The 27636-nt window shown below is 34.8% G+C and overlaps 1 protein-coding gene across 1 annotated transcript in view; it reads left to right on the forward strand.

Annotated features, from left to right (window-relative positions):
• LOC118735729 (discoidin domain-containing receptor 2) overlaps window positions 1-27636 on the forward strand; it is a 532634-nt gene that overhangs the window by 233937 nt on the left and 271061 nt on the right. Inside the window, exons 6-9 of the mRNA XM_036465663.1 lie at window positions 11086-11317; window positions 16679-16826; window positions 22007-22186; window positions 22477-22616. Coding sequence (XP_036321556.1) covers window positions 11086-11317; window positions 16679-16826; window positions 22007-22186; window positions 22477-22616 — 700 coding nt within the window. The remainder of the gene's footprint in view (window positions 1-11085; window positions 11318-16678; window positions 16827-22006; window positions 22187-22476; window positions 22617-27636) is intronic.

A 27636-nucleotide genomic window follows, 5' to 3' on the forward strand; every position in this document is an offset into this window, starting at 1 on the left:
ACACACTTCCGCGTTTTGCAAATAATTTACCATTTACGAGGCACCATTGCAGATACGCACACATACATACATGTGTACTAAAATATTATGAACATGTGAAGAAAACTACAAGAACATTTGCCATTTTGCACGAAAAAGCAAACGCAATTGAAAACATATACATACATAGTATACTTGAAGGCTGTTTAGTTATAATTTATGTCAGCATATTGCCTACAAATGTGCCATAGGCATGAAAGGGCCTGCAGTCAGCCATACAGCCGTTGGCAGTAGTAAATAAAAAGCAAAATAAAAACAGAAAACATAGAATACTGTGCATGTAAATATTATGTAAATTTTATTTAGAAATCATTAAAAGTGCATTAAAAGCCACAACAGCAGCAAAATTTATGCACATGCACATGTGGTGGTAAGGTGCTTCAATTATGCATAGCTTTTGGGCGGCGCAAACTAGGATGAAAGTATGTATGTAAATGTATGAGCGTGTATTGCCTCTTTATGCCACTTTTTTGTCCTCAAATCAAGGGAAGAGCGACAGGGGAGTGGGCTAACAGAAATACGAATTCTGGCTAAATGCATCCAAAAAGTATGCAATGCCTTGGAGTAGCAGCGAGGTCTTTTATGACCGCCAGCTGTTTTCACTTTCATGCAATCATTGCAGAAAGAGGGGAATTCAAAGTGGTGCCCCAAAATCACAGCGATTTCTAGGAAGGGTGTGTAAAATTATTCGACACACATTTGAAATGCCTGCAAGTATGCTACATAAAATAATTTATCTAAACAAGGAATTGGTGCCTAAAATAATTTTGTGTTTGTAAGTAGCGCATAAGGATATATGTCTATGTATGTACAACAGCGCTGGTTTTATAATTTTGAGCTCATAAATATAAGATTGGTGTGCCTTAATTTTGCTGCATTAGTGCCACCAAAAAGTATGCAATAAAAAACAGTATACCATAATAGTAACATGAGCACATACATTTACATGAATAATATTTATTTTTTGTTACTTTCGAAAGAAGACTTTTTGTGAAATAAAAAAAAGCTGAAGAAGTATATCAAACTTCTTAGTTTTCCGGATCGCCTTTCCTGTTGCAGAGTGTGAAATTATTTTAATAATGGTAATTAAAGGGGAAAAATTACGTGGTGATTTTTAAGTCGATTTCAAATAAAACTGTGAATGTGATTTTGGAAATGTTGTGTTTTTTTAGGGCCATTGGAAAGATTGATTTTATTCCTGAATACTGGAAAATTGTCAACTACAACAATTTTTTAGAAACTAGCAAATGCTTCACTGCATCTTAAAAGTATTTTTGTGTTGTTACCCCCAATCAAAACTCGTATGGCCTCATTCATAAATAATAAAATAGATTTAAAGTGTTTTATAAAATGAGATTTTCAAACAAATTTTCAATGTAAGTATGAAGCATTCTTTATTTTAAGAATATTGGCGTTAGTTAATACATTTTCAAAGGTATTTAGAAAGCATGTAAGGAATGGACTTTCTCCAGGAAATTTAATTTACAATCAAACATAACCTCGTTGCCTAAATATATTGCAATAGTTAATTTATTTTATCAATAAAATTAAATAAAAATTTTCACAAAGCTGAAAATAGCTTTCAAATACATGTGGGAGAGTTGCCACTTGTTTTGAATGCTTTATTTAAGAGAATTAGATGATTTAAATATGTATTGCAATAACGTGTGTCAGATAGAAAAGGATTAAAGAGGTTTTATTTTGAAATTATTTTATACAGGGTTGCCACCTGTTTGCAAAGTTAAATTCAATATATGCAATAGGTTAAACGAGTTACTATGATACGAATATCAACGAAAATGGCCTTGAAGGAACTTTAATTCTAAACTGCTTGTAGCAGCGTTACCAACCGCTAACAAAATCAAGTTCAAACTGAAATTAAGGCGATTAGAAAATTTAAATATGTATCGTGATATGAGTGTCAGACGAAAGAGGTTGTGGTTTGAAAATATTTAAAAGAGAGTTGCCATCTGTTTATAAAGTTAAATTCAATGTAATAATTACTTCAATATGGATATCAATCGAAACCGCTTTGAAGATATTTTATTTGTAGGAGGGTTGCCACTTGTTTTAAATTTTATCTTGAATTAAGGGAATCAGATAATGTAGGTATGCATAACAATACGGGTATCAGCCGTTTTAGTTCAAAAGTAATTTGAAGAAGATTGCCACCACTTGAAAAAAGCTGAACCTATTTAAATTATACAGAAGTAACTGTATGAAATATCAAAATATGGGTGTCAAACGAAAGTGTATTAGGAAATGTTTAGCTTGAACATTAAGAATATTAAAAAGGGCTGCCACCTGTTTAAAAGATGGGTAGCCCTTGAAATGGGTATAAAATTCAATCTAATGAAATCACATCGGCCGCTGTGGTGTAGTGGTAAGCAGTGCGCGCTTTCACTCATCAGCACCTGGATTCAAGCCCTGGTCAAAGCAACATCGCAAAAAAAAAAATTTAGAAAAAAGTTTTTTTCTTAACAGCGGTCGTCCCTCGGCAGGCAATGGCAAACCGCCGAGTGTATTTCTGCCATGAAAACCAGCTTCTCATAAAAATACAATCGCCGTTCGGAGTCGGCGTGAAACTGTAGGTCCATCCGCTTTGTGTGACAACATCAAGGCGCACGTCACAAGTCGGAGGAGAAGCTCGGCCAAACACTAACATATGTGTAAGCGCCAATCAATTATAATTATAATAAAATCAAAAGGAATGTACAGTATTAACCTGAATATCCTCTTTTTATTATCACGTATTCTACGTTTAAGTTTAGTGGCTGTGGCTCCAACACAGGCCGCTGGTCAAGACGCAGGTGCGGGACTGATCCTTTTTTTAAGTACTTTTTTCGGACCCGTCGGGAACTTTCGTATGCCACAAAGTACATTTCAATCTTAATTTTTAATTTCTTAATTGTTTTTAAAGCTTGCCTTAAAAGGATGATTTTTCGGGCTTCTTTGAGATTTTTCAAGTGTTTCCCAGATTTGATTTTTTTTTTGAGATTTGGCATTTTAGTCTACTGTATGTTTCGGGAACGGGATTCAACCAACACAAATACCAATTCTTAGGCTGAATTGCTCGGTGATTCCGAAAATCGAGTTCATATTTTTTTTCTGTGTATAGCTGTGTGTAGCTTTAGAAAAAAAAATTGGTTCCACTTAATCACGTATATCTTACGAACCACTTAAACAAATGAAAGCTGATAATATTTTCAATAAACCATCCGTGCATTACTTTTCGATAGGCCGATATTAGAAATTCTCATCCATTTCAAAAAAAACTTAAAAAAATAACAGAATCTATATCAATCATTTACATTTGTGTTAAAGCCTGTTCTGTTACAAAACCAGTAATTTTTAAGCAAAAAACAAAACCGACTTCGATTCTCATTAAGATTATCGTTAATTTATTCACGATCAAATCATCGGATTTAAACCACATTAGTATATAACCACCTGTGAGGTAACACCTTTCCTTTAAAACAAGAATTATAGAAATCGGTTAACATGGTCCAGCATTATGCGGTAACATACATACAAAAAAAAAATATTCCGATGAATTGATAACCTTCTCCTTTTTGTAAAGTCGGTTAATAAAGAAAGATTTTTGTGTGAAAAATGAGCAGGAAAGAAAGTTACTCATACTCGTATTTCATCCACAAAATCGTTGCACATCCATCCATGTATCCGTCGGCTCTGTTTTTTGTAAAGGAACAAGCTTTCATACAAAATAAAAATTGCAAAAAAATCGTTACGAAATATTAATTTATTTTTTTTTAAATTTCTTCATCGAAAAGTCCGGGATGATTAATTAATTTCTCAGAAACCGGCATATCTAAAAAAAATACGTACGCGTGGTTTAGGAGAAATGCGTTAACTTTCGCTTTCAGTATTTCGTATTAAAATTGGATAATTTATTCGTAAGATATACGTGATTAAGTGGGACCACCTATTATAAAGCTGGATAACGGTTAATTGCAAGTACGTCGAAAACATAACCCTAGAAAAAAAAAATCAACTTGATTTTCACATTCACCGAGCAATTCTACTAGGATTAGGATAGTCCGTAGAATAAAAAAATAAATAAAAATTTGTGATCCAGTGTAATTTGTAGGCATTTTTTCCAGACCTTTCATGGTTCTTTGAGATTTCTGGAACTTTTTAGGGTTCCAGGTCATATTTTTTGACATGTTTCAGGATTTTTATGAACTTTTTGGGATTCTGGGCTTTTCGAAGTTTCTTAGTAATTTAGTTTTCATTTCAGAATTTTTTCGACACCATACCAAGTCCACTCCAACTCCTATATTATCTACTCTAGCTTAAATTCTGACACATTTTCAAGTATCCTCTCTGTCTCTATTTTTCTATTTATCTCAACCTCACTAATAATATTTCCATCTCGCTCTTATTTGTCCTTTTTCGCCGTCGTTTTACTTCAACCTTGTATCTAAATGTTTTAAAATTTTTACCTATTCCTGCCTCTCTGTCTCTCTTTATCGCAATCCTCCGTCTCTTTATATATTTTTTCATCTATCAGTCTCTTTAACTATGTTACTTTTTTATTTTCTTTTCTGACTTTATTATCACCCCCCTCAATTCCGTCCGTTTCCAAAATCAGGTTCATTTCAAGTCCAGCAAGTTATAAAAAAAAAAAAAACCATTTGCACCCTACCATAAGCATAGCACTACATATTTCACTCAAATTACCAAAGCATACTCGGCACCCCGTAATCAAATGCAGCTTGCAGCTTCTCATTTTACTATATCCGTTCGCTGCATTTTCGTATGTATTTTCCGGTATTTTGAATTCTTGCTTGTTAGCTTGATTTTGCAAAACACATCTAATATCATATTACAACCATTTTCCCTCCTCTCAATGGATGTATGTATGTACATATGAGTATATGTACAATTTCGGTTTTCTATTTTTTGCTTAGCTTGCAAATGTTCCCTCTAATTTGGTTTACTTTCCCACATTTACCTGTGCAATACCAACTCACACAGCTACATACATACGAGTACATATGCGCAAATGTGGCACAAACTCTTCTAACTGTTCATTAGTGTTGCGGCTATTCACCGCCATTCTGTTCTCTGCTTATATTTGTGTATTTATTTTTATCACCTCAAAGTATGCAATATGGAGTATATGGAGCAATGCGAAACGAAGCTAATTTCAAGGCGCAGCAACCCAGCTGTGGCCACATATGCATGCGTACATGTGAATACATATGAAGGTATGCATGAATGCGTGTAGATATAATCATAACCATACAAGTTTTCCAACAAATTTACTCATCATCATTTTATTTTTATCAAACGATAGTAACTGGAATGTTAACGCATTGCAGTTTCCGTGTGAAGCGGAAGAAACCCGACTAGTAGTGGTTGTGCACCTAAAAGTATGCAATTGCAATATATACTGTAACAGCAGATGCACTAATGGAGGGCTCGATTTTCTTACTAGCTCCTTATTTTAAAGGAGATTTCATTTTATTAAATACACACACACATATATGTATGCAGTTTATTTTACATCCAACTGAAATCCTGAATGATTGTGATTATTTAAATTTTTGATTTTAATAGCCCACAAATATCTTATTGCTGTCCTAAGTTGGAAAATTCGAATATTTTTCTAAATCCATAGTTTATTACGTCATTTTAAGCAACAGTTACGAAAATTGGATTTCACAGTGTGCCTTTTTTCAATTTTAGCGTACTAAAAGTCGTAACTATTAAATGGATGTACCTATGATATTGATGTTACGTCAATACACGGTGTTACGTCAAGAAAAAATTCGGATAAATCCACACTTTGCGACAACCAGTTGGATATACTCTTTCGGTCTTTCATGGTCAATGTCCCCTTCCCCGCTTATCCAAAATATGTTTCATTACAGCACCATTATTATCATCTTTTTTGCCTTTAAGCCACTCGTCAAAAAGTGCGCTTCGGATGACTGCCATATTTATTAATAAAAATCTAAAAATTGTGCAGACATGTGCAAAATGTGCTTATAAAATCTAAAAGTAGAAATATTTCTTATTAGTTTGCATATAAACACCAGATTAGATGAAGTTAGATTCGAAAGATTTGCTCCAGTAAACATCTTAATATTTTCACAATTACTTATTTTTATTTATTTTTAATTTTTTATTTTTTTTTAATATATAGAAAATTATCAATCTTTACTACAGCTTGGAAACTTAGCAAAGAAATTAGAAGATATTGAAACTAAACCACGCATAAAGAATTATTTTAAAAAAACTTCGCAAAAAAAAGTACTGCCACTTTAGAATATGCGAAAAACTTCACCCTAAAAAAATTATATTTTTACGCGTCACATTGTTTTTATACCCGAGCGCACTTGTGCACAAGGGTATTATAACTTTGTTCACATAACGGTTGTTTGTAACAGGCAAAACGAATCGAGATAGATATAGACAAATGTATACATAAATGATCAGAATGAAAAGAGAAATCGATTAAGCGGTGACTGTCTGTCCGTCCGTTCGTCCGTCCGTCCGTCCGTCCGTCTGTGCACACGATAACTCAAGTAAAAATTGAGATATCTTAACGAAACTTGGTACGTGAACTTCTTTTGGGCGTGGGACGGATGGTATTGAAAATGGGCGAAATCGGATAATAACCACGCCTACCTCCCATATAACGGTAATTTTAAGAAATACGAAAACTGCGATATTTTAGTAACTACTGAAGATAATTCACTAAAAATTGATATTTGTAATGAGTTTTAGACGAAAAATAAGAATATTAAAAAATTTTGGCAAATGGGCGTAGCCACGCCCACTTATGGTTACATGTGTATATCTTGGTAACCGCCCACATCCCATATAACGGTAATTTCGAGAAATACAAAATCTTCGATAAATCAGTAAATATTGAAGCTAATTTATTCAAAATTGATGATTGCAACAATTCTTTACCAAGAAATACGTTTATGACAAAATTTTGGAAAATGGGCGTAGCACCGCCCACTTGGGATCACATATATGTATCTCGCTAACCGTTCCAGCAATTTGGACCAAGCTCGGTATGGTTATTGTGCTTGCCACATAAAAGCAAACCGTTGAAAATTGTTGAAATCGGACTAAAATTGAGGCCGCATTTCATATAACGGTAAATTTCAGATATGCTTGAAATTTCAATATTTCGAAATTTAAGGACGCTAATTTACTTAAAATCTATACACCCCGGCTTATCATGTAGCGGTAGCTTTCGGAAAGGTGGAAAACATATATTTAATACTTGCGCCGGGTATTTAATGTTCGGCTCCGCCCGAACTTAGACTTTCTTACTTGCTTTCTTATGAATTTATTAGATGGACTTAGTAGCCAGAATGCCAAAAATCACGGCCATCTGAAACCATTTTATTTTGGAATTTGGCACGCTAAAATAGAAAAAGGGCACAGTGTGCGGCGGCGACAATATCGAGCCCTAACCGCCAAAATAACGTAAGCGACATTTTTTTCAAAATTTTCTTTTTGATGCAGAAATGCATCGAGAATATAGGAATATTTCTGCATCAAAAAGAAAATTTTGAAAAAAATGACGCGTACGTTATTTTTGCGGTTAGGGCTCGATATGTTGTTTGAATGAAGCATCAGTTTCCGTTCTAACTATACAGTTGCGCACTAAATAACTTATTATTGAAAAACTTTATGGATTTTTTAAAACAGTTTTATTTTCTTGTTGAATGTACTTTGTGTATACATACGATTTTTAAGATATTTTCTCATGCGTATTGAGTTCCATTTGCACCTACGTACGTACATATGCATGCATACTCGAACTGTTATAGTATTATTGCAAGTGTAGCATATATATTTTTTTTTATTTGTTTGTCTACATTTTCACGCCTTGCCAATCGCCACGTCACTACCATGACCTACATTATCCTTATGCGCTCTGTTTTACATATATACATATTCGGGTGATTCAGAAAAAAAAACTTGTCTTTTTTCCTCGAAACCATGCTCGAAGCTTTCGTTTAGACGTCAAAATAAGTCTCAGAAAATATGAACCCTTAAAATTAATATTAAAAATATCCGTATCACACTTATCGATTTCCCATAAGAATATCCCAGGAAAATTTTTTTTTTTTTTTAATTTTGATTTTTATATTTAATGAATGATATTATATTTTATTTTGCGATAAGTCAACTCAATCAAAAGTTATTCGAGGTCAAAGTCGAATTCAGCATTCTTGCGTTCGATTCTCTACAAAAATACTCCAAGACCTTTACAGTACAATGTACCATTCGTTAAATATAAAAATCAGAATTAAAAAAAAAAACAATTTTTCCAGGGTTATTCTTAAGGAAAGAATCAATGTGATTTTTGGTTGATATTTTCAACAATACTTGGTAATCTTAACCACAATTTTGTTTACAATAACCGAGCTTTTGGTTGGCGATTTTTCGTTTAAATACGTTTATGTTCTGCACTTCACAGATGTTTTTTCATAATTCGGTGATACAAAATAAAAAATTTTATTATCATTTTAACATGTTGCCTCTAACGGGATTAGCAAACGACAGCAAACATCTCTACTTGAATCAATTTTCTTCGTCGCTTGATTTGGTTCTGTACTTCACAGAGGCTTTTTCGTAATTAGGAACAACCAAAACAGAGAAAGATAAAAAAAAAATTATCTATCGCGCTGACAGCTACAGCCAGACAAACGAACTTGTTCTCAAATGATCAACTTAAATCACATTTCTAACGATCGGCTTATTGACCATGAAAAAATTAAACCATAACTTGGTTGAAAACCCCATTGTGCTTTTGCCTATACTCATTGAAAGTGTCGAAGATAATACATGATGCTACTCAAAGAATCGCTAGAAAACACTCGATTCTACTTGTACTCAAAAGTACTTAGAGCAAACATTTTAGTTCAATGACCGGCTACAATGTAAAACCATACAGTGAAGAAAAGGACTTGGCTTCACATGGCATTTCCAATTGGCGTTAGTTGGCACAGAAAAAAAAAGGACTGGGCTGCTCTATTGGATACGGCCTGAATCGCAAGAAGTTAATCCAATGAAAAGTATATAATACGTGCATTAGACTGCAGCACTCCCCATAAAAAAAAAAAAATATATATTTATACTATTCTTCCACTGAAATCATAAAATCTATTCTATTTTAAGACCTGCACCAAAACATTTCGGAAAAATACAAACATTTACGTGAGCTGGACCGATTTGAAAATATTTTCAAAAAGTGAGTTTTTTGTCCATAAAAACAGTTTTTTTAAATATGTTTTGCAAAACATAACCTCAGCTGACAAACTAGTTTCAGCTTAAAAAATTTGAATATAAATATACAAAACAAATTTCAACGGAATCATAATAATGAGATTTTTCATGTTGTTCTTAAATTTTTTCAAAGTCTGGTTTAAGATAAACTTGAACAACTCAGAATAAGCTTTACCGATTCAGACTTATGAGGTATGATTGGAAAGGAATTTGCTCACCCTTATCATTTCTTTGCAAATAAGCGCATTCAAAGCTTGAAAGAGAAGAAAGGTAATACAAACGAGCCTCATTCCACGTTGAATTATGATGTGTTGGTATTTGATAAAGAAACCATTGGGATGTGAATGAGTTTTTTTGCAAAGAAGTAAAAATGGTGAGAAAATACCTTTCCACTGATACCTCACAAGTCTATATCGGTATAGTTTTGGACCAATTATTCAAGTTTAAATCTTAAATAAATCTTTGAAAAACGCAAAAAAAATCTCATTATTATGATTCCGTTGAAATTTTTTTTCGTTGAGAAAATTTTTAAATATTTTTGTATGGGTTTTTTTAAGTTTAAACTGCTTTCTTATCTGAGGGGATCTTTTTCCAAAAATCCTTTTAGAAAATATTTTTATTCATAAAAACTCCATTTTCGGAGGTATTTTAAAATCGGTCCAGCTCACGTAAACCTTAATATATTTCCGAAATATTTTGGCGGAAGTTTTAAAATATAATAGATTTTGTAATCCCGGCGGAAAAACTACTTCTTTTATTGGTAATGCAGTCTAACATACATACATATATGCAAAGTTGGGAGAAACATAATTTAATATTTTCAGAGAAATTCGATTTTGCTAAAAATGATCAAAATATATTAAATTTTATGACCAGCCTAACTCGCATTTTTGTGCGCGGAGTCTTAATGTCAACTGCGCTAAATTTTTAGTACAGTTTTTATATAAATTATATGTCAGCAAATTTAAACATTTTCATTTATGTAGTATAATACATTAAATATCTAACTTTGAAGTAATTAAGGTTAATCCTTAATATTTAGTAGCATAGATTTAATTTTAAATATTCTGAAAACAAAAGTCTTTGTGCATTTATGCATACTAAAATCCTATAATTACCGTTAACACGTGCCAACTCATATTTTCGCTGTTGGTTTTATAAATTTTCTCGCTCGTGCTTTGTGTATGTAGTGCTGTTGTCCGCTACTGGCTGTTCCACAAAGTTAAATTATCAGCGGCGGTAATCGCACTTTAATGAGTGCTTAAATTAAATGCGATTGCAATTAGTTGTTTGGATTCATTATTTACATTTTAATTTTTGTATGTAAATGAAGCCAAAAAAGGTATTAATTACAGCAGCTATCGATAAGCTACTGCGATAAATCTGAAAAAAAGTAAACTACATATATGTATTATTTATTTTTATTTTAATAAAATTAATCGCAAAGTAGTGGGGTATCAATTACAAATAAATTACCTTAATAATGAATTCACAAAAAAAAAAAAACGATTAATCATAGCAGCATATACAAACTTAAAAATATATTCATAATTACCGAGGCAGGTGTGCCAGCCATTGCTGCTCCATTGAAGCGTATGTTGCTATATGAATTTTTAATTGAACTTATGCTGCAAATGAACTACTTATTACTTTGCATAATTAATATTTTATAATATATATGTATGTGTGGCTGTAGCTCGCTACACATTTACCCACTTTTACGGACTAATATTAATTTTGTTTTCATATTTTCTTATCTTTCAGATTGAAGGTCGACAATAATGGCGGTGCTTGGTGTCCAAAACACATGGTATCGCGTGGCCTCAAAGAGTATTTACAAATTGACTTGCTACAGGTGTATGTCATTACTGCGATACGCACCCAAGGTCGTTTTGGCAAAGGTCAAGGTCAAGAGTATACAGAGGCCTATGTGCTGGAGTATTGGCGTCCTGGATTTGAGAAATGGCTACGCTGGAAGACCATACAAGGCAAAGAGGTGGGTAAAAGAGAAAAGTATATATAGACATACAGTGACGAACCTAAGTATTGGCACAGTGAATTTTACGCATTTTTTTCTTTTTCTGAACCATTTCGAATTTGGAAGTCTACTAAATACCTTGGTTGTATTTAGCATACCCTAAACATCTTAAGTACTTGTGTAAGTATTTAGTTTTTTGCATCACATAAATAATTCCTTACCACCTTACGTTTTTAAGGCAACGAACCGTGTTGAGTTTACAATTTTTTAGACAGGCGACAGCCCTATTAAAACAAAAATTAAAATTATTGCACATCTGGAGGCCAGACGCTTTCATTTGACAACGCATTTTTTAGCGCAACAAACAGCCCATATCTTATAATTTTTCGTACAGATGGCAGCCCTCTTCGAAAAAATTGAACCTTATTGCATATATGAAGGCCAAGGCCTTGCCTTTCATACCTCGTTTTTTTTTAAATTGAATGAACTGTGCAAATCTGATATAATTAACAAAAATGCCTTCACGCATCTTATTTAAGGTACATACCTAGTAATTTTTAAATAGATGGCAAGCCCACTAAAAAAAAGTAAACGCTTGTTGCACATCCAGAGATTTTACTTGGAACCTCATTTTTTTCTTCTGACGACCGGTGAAGATCTTATAATTTTTAAACAGGTGGCAACCCTACTCAAAAAAAATAATGCGTTATTAAACATCTAGAGGCCAAGTCTATTCATTTGACAGTGACGGTGCAAAACTGATACCTTATCAGCTTATTAAGATTGTATATAGTAATTTTCTTAACAGGTGGCAACCTTATTAAAAAAAATAAAATAAAACATTAGTGCTTATCTAGAGGCCAATCCCTTTCTTTTGACAACTCATTTTTTATAATCCAGCGAACGGTGCGATTTTTTTAATTTTTCTAGACAGGTGATAACCCTATAGAATTTAGAAATATTAAAGTTCACTCTGCTATCGATGCCGAATACATTAGAGAAAATCTCGTTCAAATCCGTGCAGTTGTTTTTTTTTTTTTGAGATTAGTATGTTAAAGAATCTGGGCTTTCCTTTATACTAGTTATGTATAGATAGCAGATTCCACAATTCTTAAATACCCTAGTTCTTAAATACCCTACATTAGTATTTAGGCATCTCTTAATACTGGGGTGATTGATTCGGTTTTTCCAAACCGATATCTATAGGTGCGTTTTTGAAATCTTAATTTCTCGAAAAACCGGATTTTGTTTTCCAACAAACCGGTATTTTTTAATTTCATACAAATCTTCGAGTTTTTCAGAGTTTTCAAGGCTTTTTCTAATTACCGGAAACCCCTAAATAGTTTTAAAATTATATCCTAGGTTATACCTGAGGTTGGCCAGAATCATAAGACGATAACCGTATCAGATTTGATTCCAATAAATGAATGTTTTGCGCTTAAACGTTTTCTTGGTATTTGGCCGAGCTTCTTTTCCAATTCGTGTTCTTCCTCTTGATGTTGTTACAAAAAATGGAGAGATCTACACTTTTACGCCACCTTCGAAGAAACTTTTTTATAGCAGAAATGCACTCGGAGGTTTGCCATTGTATGCCGAATCATGGACCTGCCGAGCAGCAGTAGGCACCTCCAAGTACGCGGCAATGGCGACGATAGCACTACCCAAAACCGAATAAAGTACGGAAGAATGCAATAAAATATTAAAAAACTTAAAATAAGGCCAAACGTGAATCTTTTGAATCTAAAAACCAACTTTGTACTTATTTAGCTTTGCTCTTTTCTAAATAAAAGCTATCTTTATTGTAAATTTTTGGTCATGACTTCATACCAACAAAAGTATTTTCCGTATGAAAACAATGTAAAATACAACCGGCGCACAGTGCTTCGCCCCCATACAGTGAATCCGCAAAATTAAAATATGTAAATTAAAAAAAAAAATCGAAGTTTTGGCGAAATCGGTTCAAGGACATGACTACCTTAATTTTAAAGGTTTAATTTTAGCAACAATTATAAACAGAATAAATCGAAAATTGGTAGCTGTCTGTGGATTTGTGTGCTTAAGCTCTGTGGAATTTCGTTTTGTTCGGTACATCCCATATATATTTTTTTTTTTTCAAAAACGAGATTTTAGCCTTATTTGTGATCGGAGTGTACTTAGGACTAATAATAGCTTATAAAACTATACTTTTTAACTCTATGGTAAATTTTGTTTTATTTAGTATCAGGAAATGACTACCTCCCTTATGAATTTCATTTATTGAAAAAAAAATTATAATTTAATATTTTATAAAAAATAAAAAATAAATGTTTCTAAATTTGCTCAATTGATGAGATTTCAAATGTAATCTATAATGTTATCTTTTAAAATATATATTTCATTTACTTCATATTTATTTTTTATTTTTTTTGTAGATCTAAGTGATGATAGTTCCGAATCCGCCATTAATAACAAATTAGCCATTAAATCTCTCGTCGTTTTTTTTGTATGGGAAAATCGCATATTCCTTATATTTTTATGACTGGCTTCTAAGGCTTCTTCGGACAAACACAATACAATAAAATAGTAATAAAAAATTGCTTAAAATATTTTTTAATTTTTTTATAACCTATTGACAAGTTGAAGTGTTCCAAAACCTCACATCCATGTAATTACTAAAACCTATTGGTATGTAATATAGCCATATTGAATTAAATATGAGTTTCTAGTAATATTTAGCAGCTCCTTAAACATTCTAACATTAACCGAAAACCGCAGGATAAAACTTTTAATAAGACTCTCAATAAGACTTCAATCAATCCCCGTCGTAATTTTGTCTTAATTTTTTTTTTGTGACACGAAATTTTTATATATTAGTTAATATTTATGTCTTTGGTAAAATTAAAAAAATTATATGTTTTAAAAAAATTCTTGGTTTCCAATTTCCGGAAGAGAATTTTAAACTTTTTTCCTACTAATTGTTAAGTCTCTTAACGAAATATTTAAATGAAAAATAAAAGTTGGCGAACTTTTTTTTATATATGTTTTTAATTTTGTCAAAATTTTTCAAAATTTAAGGTTTCCGCCAAAAAAAACAGTTATTACTTCTAATTTTTTAATTATCTTTTGTCGCTATTTAATAAAAATTATACACACACTACATCAAAACTAGGCTCGATTTTTAAAGTATAAAAAAAAGTTCAATACCTTAATCTGTTGCAATTTTGGCAATACCATAAACTTAGCTCTTTGTAACCTTTTCTGACAAATACTTAAGAAATAGGGCTTAAAAAATTCATCAAATTTTAACCGTTCCGGCAGAATAATCTAAAATTTCTTCACAGATTCTATTAAAGCACTTTAAAACGTACCAAAAAAAAAACATAAACAATTAGGCACTTTTAAATTTTTGTTTTTATTTCACTCTACCAAAATTTAGAAATTTTTAGGAATTCCAATAAAAACATCTCAAAAATGTTCGATAGCACAAACCAATTTTACATAAAAAACATTTACGAAAAATTATTTCTGTTTTTTGTACGTATAGTAGTAAACAAAACTATTAAGTTACACTAAAAACTGAATTTTCGACAATTTCTTTGTAACACAGTAAAAGTAGTTTTCCAAAGCACTGTGCGGCGCATCTGTTTTTTTCTTAATTTCGAAATCAGGAACCGGTTTTTTCTTAATTTCAAAATCAGGAATAACTCGAAACCGGGTTTTTGAAAAAGGCGAATAATCGACCACCCTAGTATACAGTGGTATATTATTCTTTGCACAACGCGCTACAGTTACAAATGTGCATGTACACAGTGTATGCATACTCATTTACTTTTAAAAATGTCTGTGTATAGGTACGTTTCCATAAATCTTAATATGTAACCAAACACCTTCATCCTAGCTTTAAACATAGCCACAATGTTAGTTGCATTGTTCACGTTTGCCATTAAAAAAAAAGTGTCTCCCACACTTTGTTTGTTCCACCTACTACATTCATTTTTATCCCAGCTCCAACACCTCTTCTTGTTATTACTACTAAGATATGTGTATGTACATACATATTTGCTTTATACCTCGCCCGCCTTGGTTATTGTTTTAGCTCTAGGCCATATTATTATTCGAAGCTATGATAATCGCACATTCGCGCGCCCATATTCACACATTAATCACTTGGATAACAATCGCATGCCTATACCATCTGCCAGTACCTAGCGCTCGCTGGCTGGCTGGTCGGACACCACGGCTTTGCTGGCTCATGTAGTCCGGCTTTCTTTGATTCCTCGCTTTGTGCTGTTGAATTCTTGTTCCGCCTGTAACAACAATATTTTCGTTTTCTTATTTAATTTATTTACTTACTTACCCATTTAATCTTTGGCATTTTTTGCCATGCGTGCAGTGCAAATTGTGTAGGTGTCGCGGGAAAAATTATGAGAGCTACACCCAGCAATTGGAAATTAAAAATGCATACATACATATATACATATGTATATGACTTTAGATTTAGTTTTTAGTTTTTTTTTGATTCCTTTTGGCACATGTAAACTGATGTTTATCTTATTTCATACTGATCGACCTTCGAAAAATAAACACTTTTTGTATAAGTTCAACGAGTGTGCGTATGAAGTGTGTCGCTGTTTTGCTTTGCAATGCACTGAGCTTAAATACTCACGATGATTGATATGAACACTAAATCTTCAAGAGTCGCCTTTGGTATCATTCAATCTCGGTGTTCCCTCGTCCTTTTCCCTCCAGTCTTTTCCAAGATATGTCGTAAGGTGAATACCTGGTCTATGCTGCATGTACGAGGTACTTTCAGTGCTGCTGCCATTCAGTAGGGTGGAAAAGTGTTCCGTCCATAATTCAAGTATATTCTGGACATCGATAACCAGGTCGCAGTAGTTGTTCTTACAGGAGTTCGCCGCGGTCTTTATAAACTTCACTAAGTAGCCTAACGCTATGGTAAAATTTTCGTACGTTTTTCCTGCCGGTCAGCTTTTCAAGCTCTTCGCTGTCACGTATTTCGGCCTGTTTCTTCTTATTGTGGCAAATACGTCTCGCTTCCTTCATTGGGAAGAACTTCTACTGCTTCGAAAACCGCGCTACACTGGCAAAACTTAGGTCTTGGTACATTAGCATGCACACCTCCTACTTATTCTGACTTAACCCCCTCCGAAGTACTATATATCTACATATATATAGATATATTCGGCTCATAAAGGCAGCGTACACTATACCCACGCTTCCTGGGTCTAGCATTCATTGAGTTCTATGACAAGTATTGGTATACTATCCGATTATGTAGATAGAACTTAGTCTACTTATTTAATATATTTTTAAGATCATACTCCTTAACTTAATAGAACTTAAATATGTATGTATGTATATTTTATTTCTCTCTTTCAGATCTTGCCAGGCAACATTAACACCTACAGTGAAGTGGAGAATGTCTTGCAGCCGACCATTTTCGCCTCTAAGGTGCGCATTTATCCATATAGTCAATACGATCGCACTGTCTGCTTGAGGGCCGAAGTGGTCGGCTGTCTTTGGGAAGGTGAGTATTTTTATAAAATAGTAATAGCACCCTGAAATAATTTTATGTTCATGAAATAAATTAAATATAGCAGTATGAAAATTTAACCATTTAAGATATTTAACTAAGGCACATTTAGAAATTTTCAAGGATCGCTGCCTTGATGTTATCGGCAAAAAGTAAGAGTATGGCTTTTAGATCGCAGAAATATAAAAGATTAGTTACAACAACCATCGCCATTAGGAATATAGACCCGTTAAAAAATGTATATTCTCTTAAATAAATATGCATTTTCTATTGAAATCTGTAATGCAAACAAATATGTACGTACATACTACTTATAAGCATTTATCGGATTTTTTATTGTATGAATGTACATATGTACATATGTTCGCATGCAAAATCTCACTTTGTCGCTTTGCATTTTCTCATCCAGTATGAATATTAGGCTGGTCCCAAATAAGAAAAGTGAGAATTTTAATGCTCTCACCCCATAGGATTTTTCTTATGAAATCAAAAAAATATTTAGAGCTCGCTCAAAGCGCTCAAAGTTTTCCATGTATGTTTTATCCCCCCCCTCCCCACCCCATTGCATTTTCTGGCATTTTATGGGGGTTTTGGCGGACCTATAAAACTAAAATAATTAATTGGGTATTATTACAGGGAATCTCCTATAGAGAAACAAAGATTTCCGATCGAAAAAATTGATTTTCAAGAATTCTATGCCATTTTTACGAAAGGTTTTTTTTCAACTTTGCGCGCTTTCAGCGACCTCTAAATATTTTTTGATTTCAAATTAAAAAATAAGGGTATATTTTTTTCGTTATTGAACAATGCTAGTGTGTGAGAGCATAAAAATTCCGACTTTACTTTTTCACATGAATTTTTGGACCACCCTAATGTGTATGCAAATATTACTATGCTTACATCCATCCCTCGATTTATGCATCCACATGAATTTTATATACGTACTTTGTGCATCAGTCGTCGGCACATGGAACACTTCTGCAGAGCAGAATGAAGAAAAATATTTAGCTTTTCAACCTTGTCAAAGCAATCGAATGCAAATGCAACATTTTTGCTGTCGCTGCATATTTGTTTTCAATGGCGAATTGGCAACTAGAGAGCTCAAAGCTGTAACGCTAGTGACTATGAAAACTATGAATCATTTCTGATGTCACACATTTGACTTGAACGAATAAAATATTGATTAGCCTTTAAAGTGTACGAATATTGTTTGTTTGCGATTGAATAGATAAACATACAAGAATCTATCGATGGCTGAGTGTAAGATCGACCCACATATGTCGGCAGGCAGTTCGAAAACGCCCTACTTCAGAAAACTTTTCAAGAAAGCCCTACTTCAGAATTTTATTGAAAAACACCCTATGTCAGATTTTGTTTGAAGAACGCCCTATGTCAGAATTCGGTTCAAAAACGCCTTACTTCAAACGAAACTACATTGAAAATAAGCTGGGATAGGGCGCTTTTAAATCACCAGCTGAGATAGGGCGTTATTGAACAAAATTCTGAGATAGAGTGTTTTTCAATAGAATTCCGAAGTAGCGCTTTGTTGAAAAATTTTCTGAGATAGGGCGTTTTCGAACTGTTTGCCGAGATACATAGGTCCATCTTCTACTTAGCGATCGATATGTACATGTTTGAGAATGTTGAGAATATGGAGAAAGTTAACATTTTTTTGTTATTTTTTCATAAGAATATGATTCATGCTTTTACCAAAACTATATAAATCAAATTTTCAAATTTTATGCAGAGCTTAGAAAAATTTAACAAATTTTCATTAAAATTTTTAACTTTTTTAATCTGATTTTTTTGAATTTTTTAAATATGCAGTTTGGTAGCGTTGATCTATAATATTTTTTCTTATGGAAGAAAATGCGCAAACCGTTTGCCAAGAAAATTTAAAAAAAATCAATGCCGCTTTTTGCACTTTTTATGTGAAAAAGCCCGCAAAAGTCGCCAGCAAAAAAAAACACTAAAAATCAACGTGATATTGCAGTCGTACACTTTATTATACTAAAATTTAATGGGCATACTCAAAAAAATAAAAAGCTTAAAATTTTTATGAATTTTTTTTTTTAATTTTCTAAGCTCTGTATAAAGTTTGAAAGTTTGATTTATATGGTTTTGCTAAAAGCATGTATCATATTTTTATCAAAAAAAAAAAACAAACAAAACAAAATCTTAACTTTAAAAACTTTGTAAATATTTGACAGAAATTACCATGTACTCATTTCTGCTGCCCACTGTATGTACATAAAAAGCCTTCACATCTTGGCATACAGTTAAATTTGAATCTAAAACCACAGTACCTGTACCTACTAAGAGTCCATCGCAGTTTGGGATCCCACATTAAGGAGTTAACCCGGCGTCATGAAATTTCTGCGATACAGTGGCGGCACCAATTCAACACCTTTTTCTAGAATGGTACGCGGCCACTAGAAAAAGACAAAAACATTTGCTGAAACTTTGACCAAAAGTTCCTTACATTCCACTCTCTGCATTATTGCATATGTTTCCGCTTTTGGTGAGCCCAGGAGCTGCAATAGAAAATGCGGAGATTCTAGCTTGGCTACGGTGACCATCCATACTTTATTTCCATTTTCTCTAGATGCTGTTCCTTGACTTTATTTATTTTTTTTTTAATCTCTTTTGTCCTTTGTCTTAAAACTCGATTTTTAAAGGTACTTTTTTTGATTCGATACCATACATAAATGCATTTAATATATGTTTTGTAGCGTAGTAGATTCAAAGTATATAGAAAGAGCATAGAATACAAAAAAAGTTGGAAAGCGTAACCTGATAAGTGCCCCATCTACTTTTTATTTATTTTCCCATTCACAGCAGAGATGCTCTTTACCTCCTTCTTTTTCCTGCAACTGCGATAGAAGTCATATGAACGTAAGCCCTTACGCTCTCCATATATATTCCCACTGAACAGTTTCCGTTGATAAAACCAGCTCTCCTGTTCAATGAAAACAGATCTCAGTCAAAATTGGTTTGAAGATATTTGACTTGCCGGCACTTGGGGCAGAATTGATTGACTACAGCTTAGTTCGTTTCCTTTCCAGATCGTTCACAATGCTGTTTCCCGGAGCATTTCTGTGCCCGGGAACCCAGTCTACCTTATTTGTACATCGCGGGGCCAAGTAGGTTAGAACCATTCTGCGTTGAATTCCTATCTTCGGAGAGATAAATTCCTTGTTTATACCGACATTAAAGCCCTCATATGGCTTAAACTCAAATTCCAATACGCTTTGAAATTCAAATGTCAATGGACGTGGTTTTCAAATCGGTTTTTTATGTCCAAATCTGTTAGGATTTTTTTTTCATGAAATTTCCAGGTTCTTAATTTCGGCCAGCTCATTAGCTATTTCACACACCCAGTAAACAGATTAACGCACAATTAAATGTGCAGGCTAAAACCGTAACGTTCTGTCTGCATTGTGTTCCTAGTTTGGTAATAACTTTCACAGAGCCAAGGACCCTTTTCGCAGACTTATTGTCTGATAAAACCACTATGCCTATTCTCAGTCATTCTATAAATCTCTAAGCCACAGAGGCATATCTAATTGAAGATCCCCGTTCCCACAGCGCAAGTAATTTTCGAGCGGTCCATAAAAATAGTTATTACGAAGGTCTTCATCAGAAACAAATTTATTTACAATTTTATAAAAAAAAAAAATCGGTATCGAAGTTTTTATGGAACAATTTTTCCGGCAACGGAACTATTACTAACTGCGAGCAACCGGATTATTGAAAGAATGCAAAAAGCTGCCATGTCTATAAATACTCACTTTCCATACTCGCATGCCTTCCATACAATAGTCTCATGTCACCTAGTGAAGCAACTTCTTTGATAAAAATTTATAACAGTGACAGGTGATAGATAATACCTACATTGGCAACATCTCATAGCGTCGGTAAACTCAACGCGTATAGGGCTTTTTACCCAGTTGTACTCAGGTTCAGATAAGTATATAGATAATATATCGCCGTTTAAAGTGCAAAACCGCGTATCAACAAAATGCAAAACCGCGTATGTGAAGTTGTAGAAATTATTTTCATATTTCAAAATGGTTCTCTTTTTTATAAAGCAATCGCATTTCCGCCTAGTATATTTCCGGACGAATGGATAAGGATAGAGCCAAGAGCTTGTGTGAGCAAATCCAATTTTTTGCAGCCAATGTCAGTTACGCGGTTTTGCAGAATGACGATACGCGGTTTGGTACTTTAAACGACGATATATGTATGTAATGGTAACTGTCTATTGCGTCCTTTGTTCTGTTGTGTCCTTAAAATATTTCCTTTCCTTCTCTAAATGAGTTAAGCGACATATGCCCAGTGGATTTAATTAAGATTTTGATCTAACGATTGACTATTTTCAGTTGTCGTTATAGAACAAAACTTACTTAGTGCTAATTGGTTTGTTCTCAACAAACGCCATATTCACCAACCAAGCACCCATCTAGCCTACCTACTAACTAACAAACTGCCCAGGCAAACAACCAACCGATCTTAGGCAGTTTTCCGTAAGCTCATATCAATCACTGAACTCAGAATTTTCCTAAAACAAAAATTTTTTAGAATTTTTTAGCCTTAGAAGGATCCTCACCCGATCCATGGTCAGAAGCACTTCGAATTATGCTTTTGCTGCACTAGCATGACATCTCTTGGTTCAAAAATAGCTCTCTGGTTAAAATCAACTAACAAATGTCTGCCCTGGAAAGTTTCCTTCACAAACTTCAACCGCCGCCTTACTATTCGAGAAGCCGACATGTTTACATACATACTTCATAGTGTCTTAGCATTGCTAGTAGCCACAGCCATCAGATTTTTGGCATTGCAAAAGTTTTTAAATACATAGTCCACGCAAGTAGGTTATAGACAAGACTACTTCTGCTCAAGGAATATACATACGTACATATGTATATCCTCAATATCATAGAGAATCGAAATATCGACTGTAGTCAAAGATCCAAGTTGGGTGTTAGCAATATTTACTAGCAATTAAGATTTCTACCCTTCACTTACTTAAATATCTTTAAAAGAAACCATTTTTCCAAAATTCGTAATATTATATTTCTACTTTTTCAAAACCATTTTTTAATTATATTTATTATTTATATGCGAAGATTTGTATAAAAAAAACACGAAATTTCTTATTTTATCCTACACAGATGGCATCGTTTCGTATAGCATACCCAAAGGCGTTCAGCGTGGCATGGAAATTGATTTATCGGACAAGACGTATGACGGTCATGAAGATGGCGATCGCTATGTAGATGGATTGGGACAATTAGTAGATGGACAAAAGGGCAAGGATAATTTTCGAACAGATATACATGGATTTGGAAAAGGTGGGATTGCTGAAGTTCAAATTTCAATAAAGTCAAAATAAAGATCAATGAATAAGGTTAAGCTATCGAAGCAAGCTGTGAAAGCAATAATTTGTAATGTTGCAGCTTTTTAAGGTTGCTGGTACATTTAAACATGTTTTTATTTTTTAAGTTTACCCATCAGTAAGACCAATCTTACTTCAATGTTTTTTTAATTGTTTACCTTTTATTTTGGTTCAATTGTAAACCCGAAAAATACTTTGAAAACTTAAACTCGTAATAATAACAGTTTTTTTACATTTTACCTCTAGGTTTCGAGTGGATTGGCTGGCGAAATGATACCCCTAATCTAGTTGGTAATCCGGTGGAAATTACGTTCGAATTTGAAAGCGTACGAAATTTCAGCGCTGTCATATTGCATACGAACAATATGTTTTCCAAGGATGTGCAGGTGAGGAAAAAAATACTTGTATTACAGAGCGACAAAAGTATTTTGTAAGACAATGGTCACTACTGGCAACTATTTTGAAAGCCCTTTCCTGTCTTTCGAAAGACTAATCGATCGAAGATGTGCTAACGAGCAGGTCTTAGCGCTATTCTTTTCGCCTTTTAGCAATAACCTTTTTAAAAATCTAAATTTATAAAATATATATATATCTCATTTCAAAATAATGAAAACTTATAAAAACGAAAATAAAAAAATATAAACAATTAAAAGAAAATAAAGCAAAAATAAAAAAAAATTAAAAATTAGATGAAATAAATTTTGTTTTCTTTTTATAAGCACAAAATCTAAAACATAGAAAAAAAAGAATCAAAAAAAAAGAAAATAGTACTTGAAAAAAAAAAAATTTTTTTATTTTCGAACAAAATCTAAAAATTTAAAATATAACAAAAGAAAAAAAAAATTAAACAAAATAAAAACTTAATGAAATTTTTCTTTTTAAAACAATAAAATCTAAAAATTAAAAGAAAATTAAACTAAGAAAATAATAAATATATTTGAAAAAAGAAAAAACTTATTTAACACGTTCGCTGCCGCCATACAAAACAAAAACCGTTCACCAGGTGCCAATAAAGTTTTTTTGTTTTAAAGTCATCTTTACGTAGTAGTTATATACTGAGTGTGTTTTGTTAATATTTTCTGCTGTAATTTGTGTGTTTAAAGAGGGTGACTACCGGTGGGTTACTTGGCACATGGCTTATACATGTATATAAGTAGTGCCGTGTGACCCACCGGAGGTCACATCAGTAATTTTAACTTTTTATTTCTATTATTCTTTGTTATTTCATTTAAATTTTAAAATGGCGAATAGAGATTATTCAGTAAAACCAAGCGTTTTTTATGGAAGTCGCAATCGAGACGAGGAGGAAGAGGGGGAGGAGGGGGAGGAGGGGAGCGATCGTACTGACTTTGAACCGTCTGGATCGTATGACTATGTCCCATCAGATTTTGATTCCAGCAATTCGGGCGAACAATTGGAGGTAGATTCATCATCGTCTACAGATGCTCAGTCTGAACATGGTGTTTCTACAAACCCAACCCTAAATATCTAGAATAATGTAAGTGGAGCGTCTTTGAAGTCCTTCACTTTTGAGTCAACATCTACAAATAATACACCGGAAGTTAATGTCTGTTCAATGGAACCTATCGATGTGTTTAATTTGATGGTAACCGAAGAAGTGTATGAGCTTATTGTTATCCTTCTCCACCTGGTCTTTCCAACGCACACGAGGCCTTCCTCTTCCTCTGTTACCAGCATCGCGGCCCGCGTTGAATATTTTCAGAGTAGGAGCGTTTCTGTCCATTCGAACGACATGGCCAAGCCAGCGGAGCCGCTGAACTTTATTTCGCTGCATTATGTCTATATCGTTGTAAAGCTCATACAGCTCATTGTTCCATCGTCTGCGGTACTCGCCGTCTCCAACGCGTAAAGGCCCGTAAATCTTCGGCAAAATCTTTCACTCAAACACTCCAAGAGCCGCCTCATCGGATGTTGTCATTGTCCATGCTTCTGCGCCATATACCAGCACGGGCATGATGAGTGACTAATAGAGCGTGGTTTTCGTACTTCGAGAGAGGACTTTACTCCTGAATTGCCTACCCAGTCCAAAGTAGCACTTGTTGGCAAGAGTGATTCTCCGTTGGATTTCAAGGCTGAAATTATTATTGGTGTTAATGCAGGTTCCGAAATAAATGAAGTCGTCTACTTTTTCAAACTTGCAACCGCCAACAGTGACGTGGGTGCCAAGGCGCGTATGCTCTGACTGTTTGTGTGATGACAGGAGATACTTCGTTTTGTCCTCGTTCACCACCAATCCCATTCGCTTTGCTTCCCTATCTAATCGCTAGAAGACAGAACAGACGTAGCCCTTGTTTTTACCGATAATATCGATGTCGTCGGCATACGCCAGCAATTGTACGCTCTTGTAAAGCATTGTGCCTGAGCGGTGCAATTCTGCGGCTCTTATTATTTTCTCCAACATCAGATTAAAGAAATCACACCAAAGGGAGTCCCCTTGTCTGAAACTTCGTTTGGTATCAAACGGCTCGGAGAGGTCCTTCTCTATTCTGATGGAGCTGGTGGGTGACGTTGAGCAATCATTTTACACAGTCGTATTAGTTTCGCGGGGATACCAAATTCAGACATCGCGGCATAAAGGCAACTTCTCTTCGTGCTGTCGAAAGCGGCTTTGAAATCGACAAATAGATGGTGTGTGTCGATCCTATTCTCGCTGGTCTTTTCCAAGATTTGGCGTATTGTCAATACCTGATCTATGGTGGATTTTCCAGGCTTAAAGCCACACTGATAAGGTCCAATCAGCTCGTTGAGGGTGGGCTTCAGTCTTTCGCACAATACACTCGATAAGACCTTGTAGCCTATGTTTAGAAGGCTGATTCCGCGGTATTTGGCGCGTATAACGGGGTCGCCTTTATTGTGGATTGGGCAGAGTACACTTAAATTCCAGTCGTCGGGCATGCGTTCATCTGACCATATTCTGCATACGAGCTGATGCATGCACCTCATACTTGAATAGCTCGGCTAGCAGACTGTCAGCTCCAGCAGCTTTGTTGCTTTTCAGCCGCGTAATCGCTAGCCATACCTCGTCATAGTCAGGCGGTGGGACAGCTACTCCATCATCATCGGCTGGGCACTCGGGTTCGTCTTCTTCACTATTTTCAGCGCTGCTACCATTCAGTAGGTTGTAAGTGTTCCCTCCACAATTTAAGTATATTCTGGACATCGGTCACTAGGTCGCCATTGTTGTTCTTACAGAATTTTCGGGTGTTCTTAAAGTCGACCAGCATCTCAAGCTCTTCGCACTCACGTATTTCCGCCTCTCTCTTCTTATTGCGGCAAATACGTCTCGCTTCCTTCTTCAGTTCCCTATAACGGTCCCACATGGCTCGCGTTGCGCCCGATCGCAGCGTGGCCCTGTAGGCGGCATCTTTTTTCTCTGCGGCTTCTTAACATTCCTCGTCGTACCAGTTATTCTTTCGGGCTCTCTGAAATGCAACTACTTCTTCGGCGGCGGTACTAGATGATCGATTCCACTGCTCGTGTATGTCGGATTGTTGAAGAGTGCTCTCAGAGAGCAGGTGTGTGAGTCGAGTGGCGAATAAATTGGCCGTCTGCTGTGATTGCAGCTTTTTGACGTTAAGCTTTCCTTGCATTCTTGGGTGCACATTTTTTGCTGCACAGAGGCGGGTGCGTATCTTGGCTACAACAAGATAGTGGTCCGAGTCGATGTTTGACCCTCGGAGTGTACGTACGTCCAAAACGCTTGAAGCATGCCTTCCGTCTATCACAACATGATCGATTTGGTTTCTCGTTTTTTGATCTGGAGACAGCCATGTAGCTTGGAGGATGTTCTTATGCTGGAACCTAGTACTACATATTACCATGTTTCGAGCACCGTCGAAGTCGATCAGCCTCAGTCCGTTATCGGACGTTTCGTCGTGGAGGCTGAATTTTCCGACGGTGGTTCCGAAGATCACTTCCTTGCCCACCTTGGCTTAAAATCGCCAAGCACGAAGAAGAGATCCTTGGACGCCTGATCCTTCTCTTCCGTCGAGGCATGGGCGCAGTTGTGCGAGATGTTGAAGAATCTAGCTTTCATCCGAGGCTGTTTTTTTTTTCTTTTCTTTGGGCGGGGATTTAACGTGGCGTGACCCACACCCAGCGCACGCAAAGTTTTACGCCTTCTCACTTTACCTCGCTCCCAAACGGCACAAAACTAAGGACAACACAAATTATTAAGTAGTATCTCCTATCAGCGAGTAATAAACACAACAGTGGTTGCCATTTATTGATTTTACTTTGCGCCTAGCTTGAACGCGCGTGGCCTAAATTCCATAAATAATTGTATGTTTAGCTATTGCTTATCCAAAGGGATCTCAAAGCAATTACATGCTTTATGCTTTGTACTTTTATTATTATCTTTTTTCAACAATTTTTATTTGTACACGAAGGATAGAATAACCAAAGAAAATATACATATGCGGTATGTATGTAGCTATCTAGGTACATGGATATGTATGTGCAAATTACGTGAAACATATTTATGTATGTACATATGTATGTATTTTGATTAGCCCATTTCAAAGAACTGAAAGGTAGGCAAACAGTAAAAAACAACTATACGAGTACTGTATGGAAAACTAAATAAGCGCTACAATCATATCACTACAGACGTACATACATACATAACGGGTGATTTTTTTGAGGTTAGGATTTTCATGCATTAGTATTTGACAGATCACGTGGGATTTCAGACATGGTGTCAAAGAGAAAGATGCTCAGTATGCTTTGACATTTCATCATGAATAGACTTACTAACGAGCAACGCTTGCAAATCATTGAATTTTATTACCAAAATCAGTGTTCGGTTCGAAATGTGTTTTTATCGACAAATTTTGTTCAGCGATGAGGCTCATTTCTGGTTGAATGGCTTCGTAAATAAGCAAAATTGCCGCATTTGGAGTGAAGAGCAACCAGAAGCTGTTCAAGAACTGCCCATGCATCCCGAAAAATGCACTGTTTGGTGTGGTTTGTACGCTGGTGGAATCATTGGACCGTATTTTTTCAAAGATGCTGTTGGACGCAACGTTACGGTGAATGGCGATCGCTATCGTTCGATGCTAACAAACTTTTTGTTGCCAAAAATGGAAGAACTGAACTTGGTTGACATGTGGTTTCAACAAGATGGCGCTACATGCCACACAGCTCGCGATTCTATGGCCATTTTGAGGGAAAACTTCGGAGAACAATTCATCTCAAGAAATGGACCGGTAAGTTGGCCACCAAGATCATGCGATTTGACGCCTTTAGACTATTTTTTGTGGGGCTACGTCAAGTCTAAAGTCTACAGAAATAAGCCAGCAACTATTCCAGCTTTGGAAGACAACATTTCCGAAGAAATTCGGGCTATTCCGGCCGAAATGCTCGAAAAAGTTGCCCAAAATTGGA

This window comes from Rhagoletis pomonella, unplaced genomic scaffold (genome assembly GCF_013731165.1).
Source record: "Rhagoletis pomonella isolate Grant_MI unplaced genomic scaffold, Rhpom_1.0 Rhpom_scaffold_00003, whole genome shotgun sequence".
NCBI lineage: Eukaryota > Metazoa > Arthropoda > Insecta > Diptera > Tephritidae > Rhagoletis > Rhagoletis pomonella.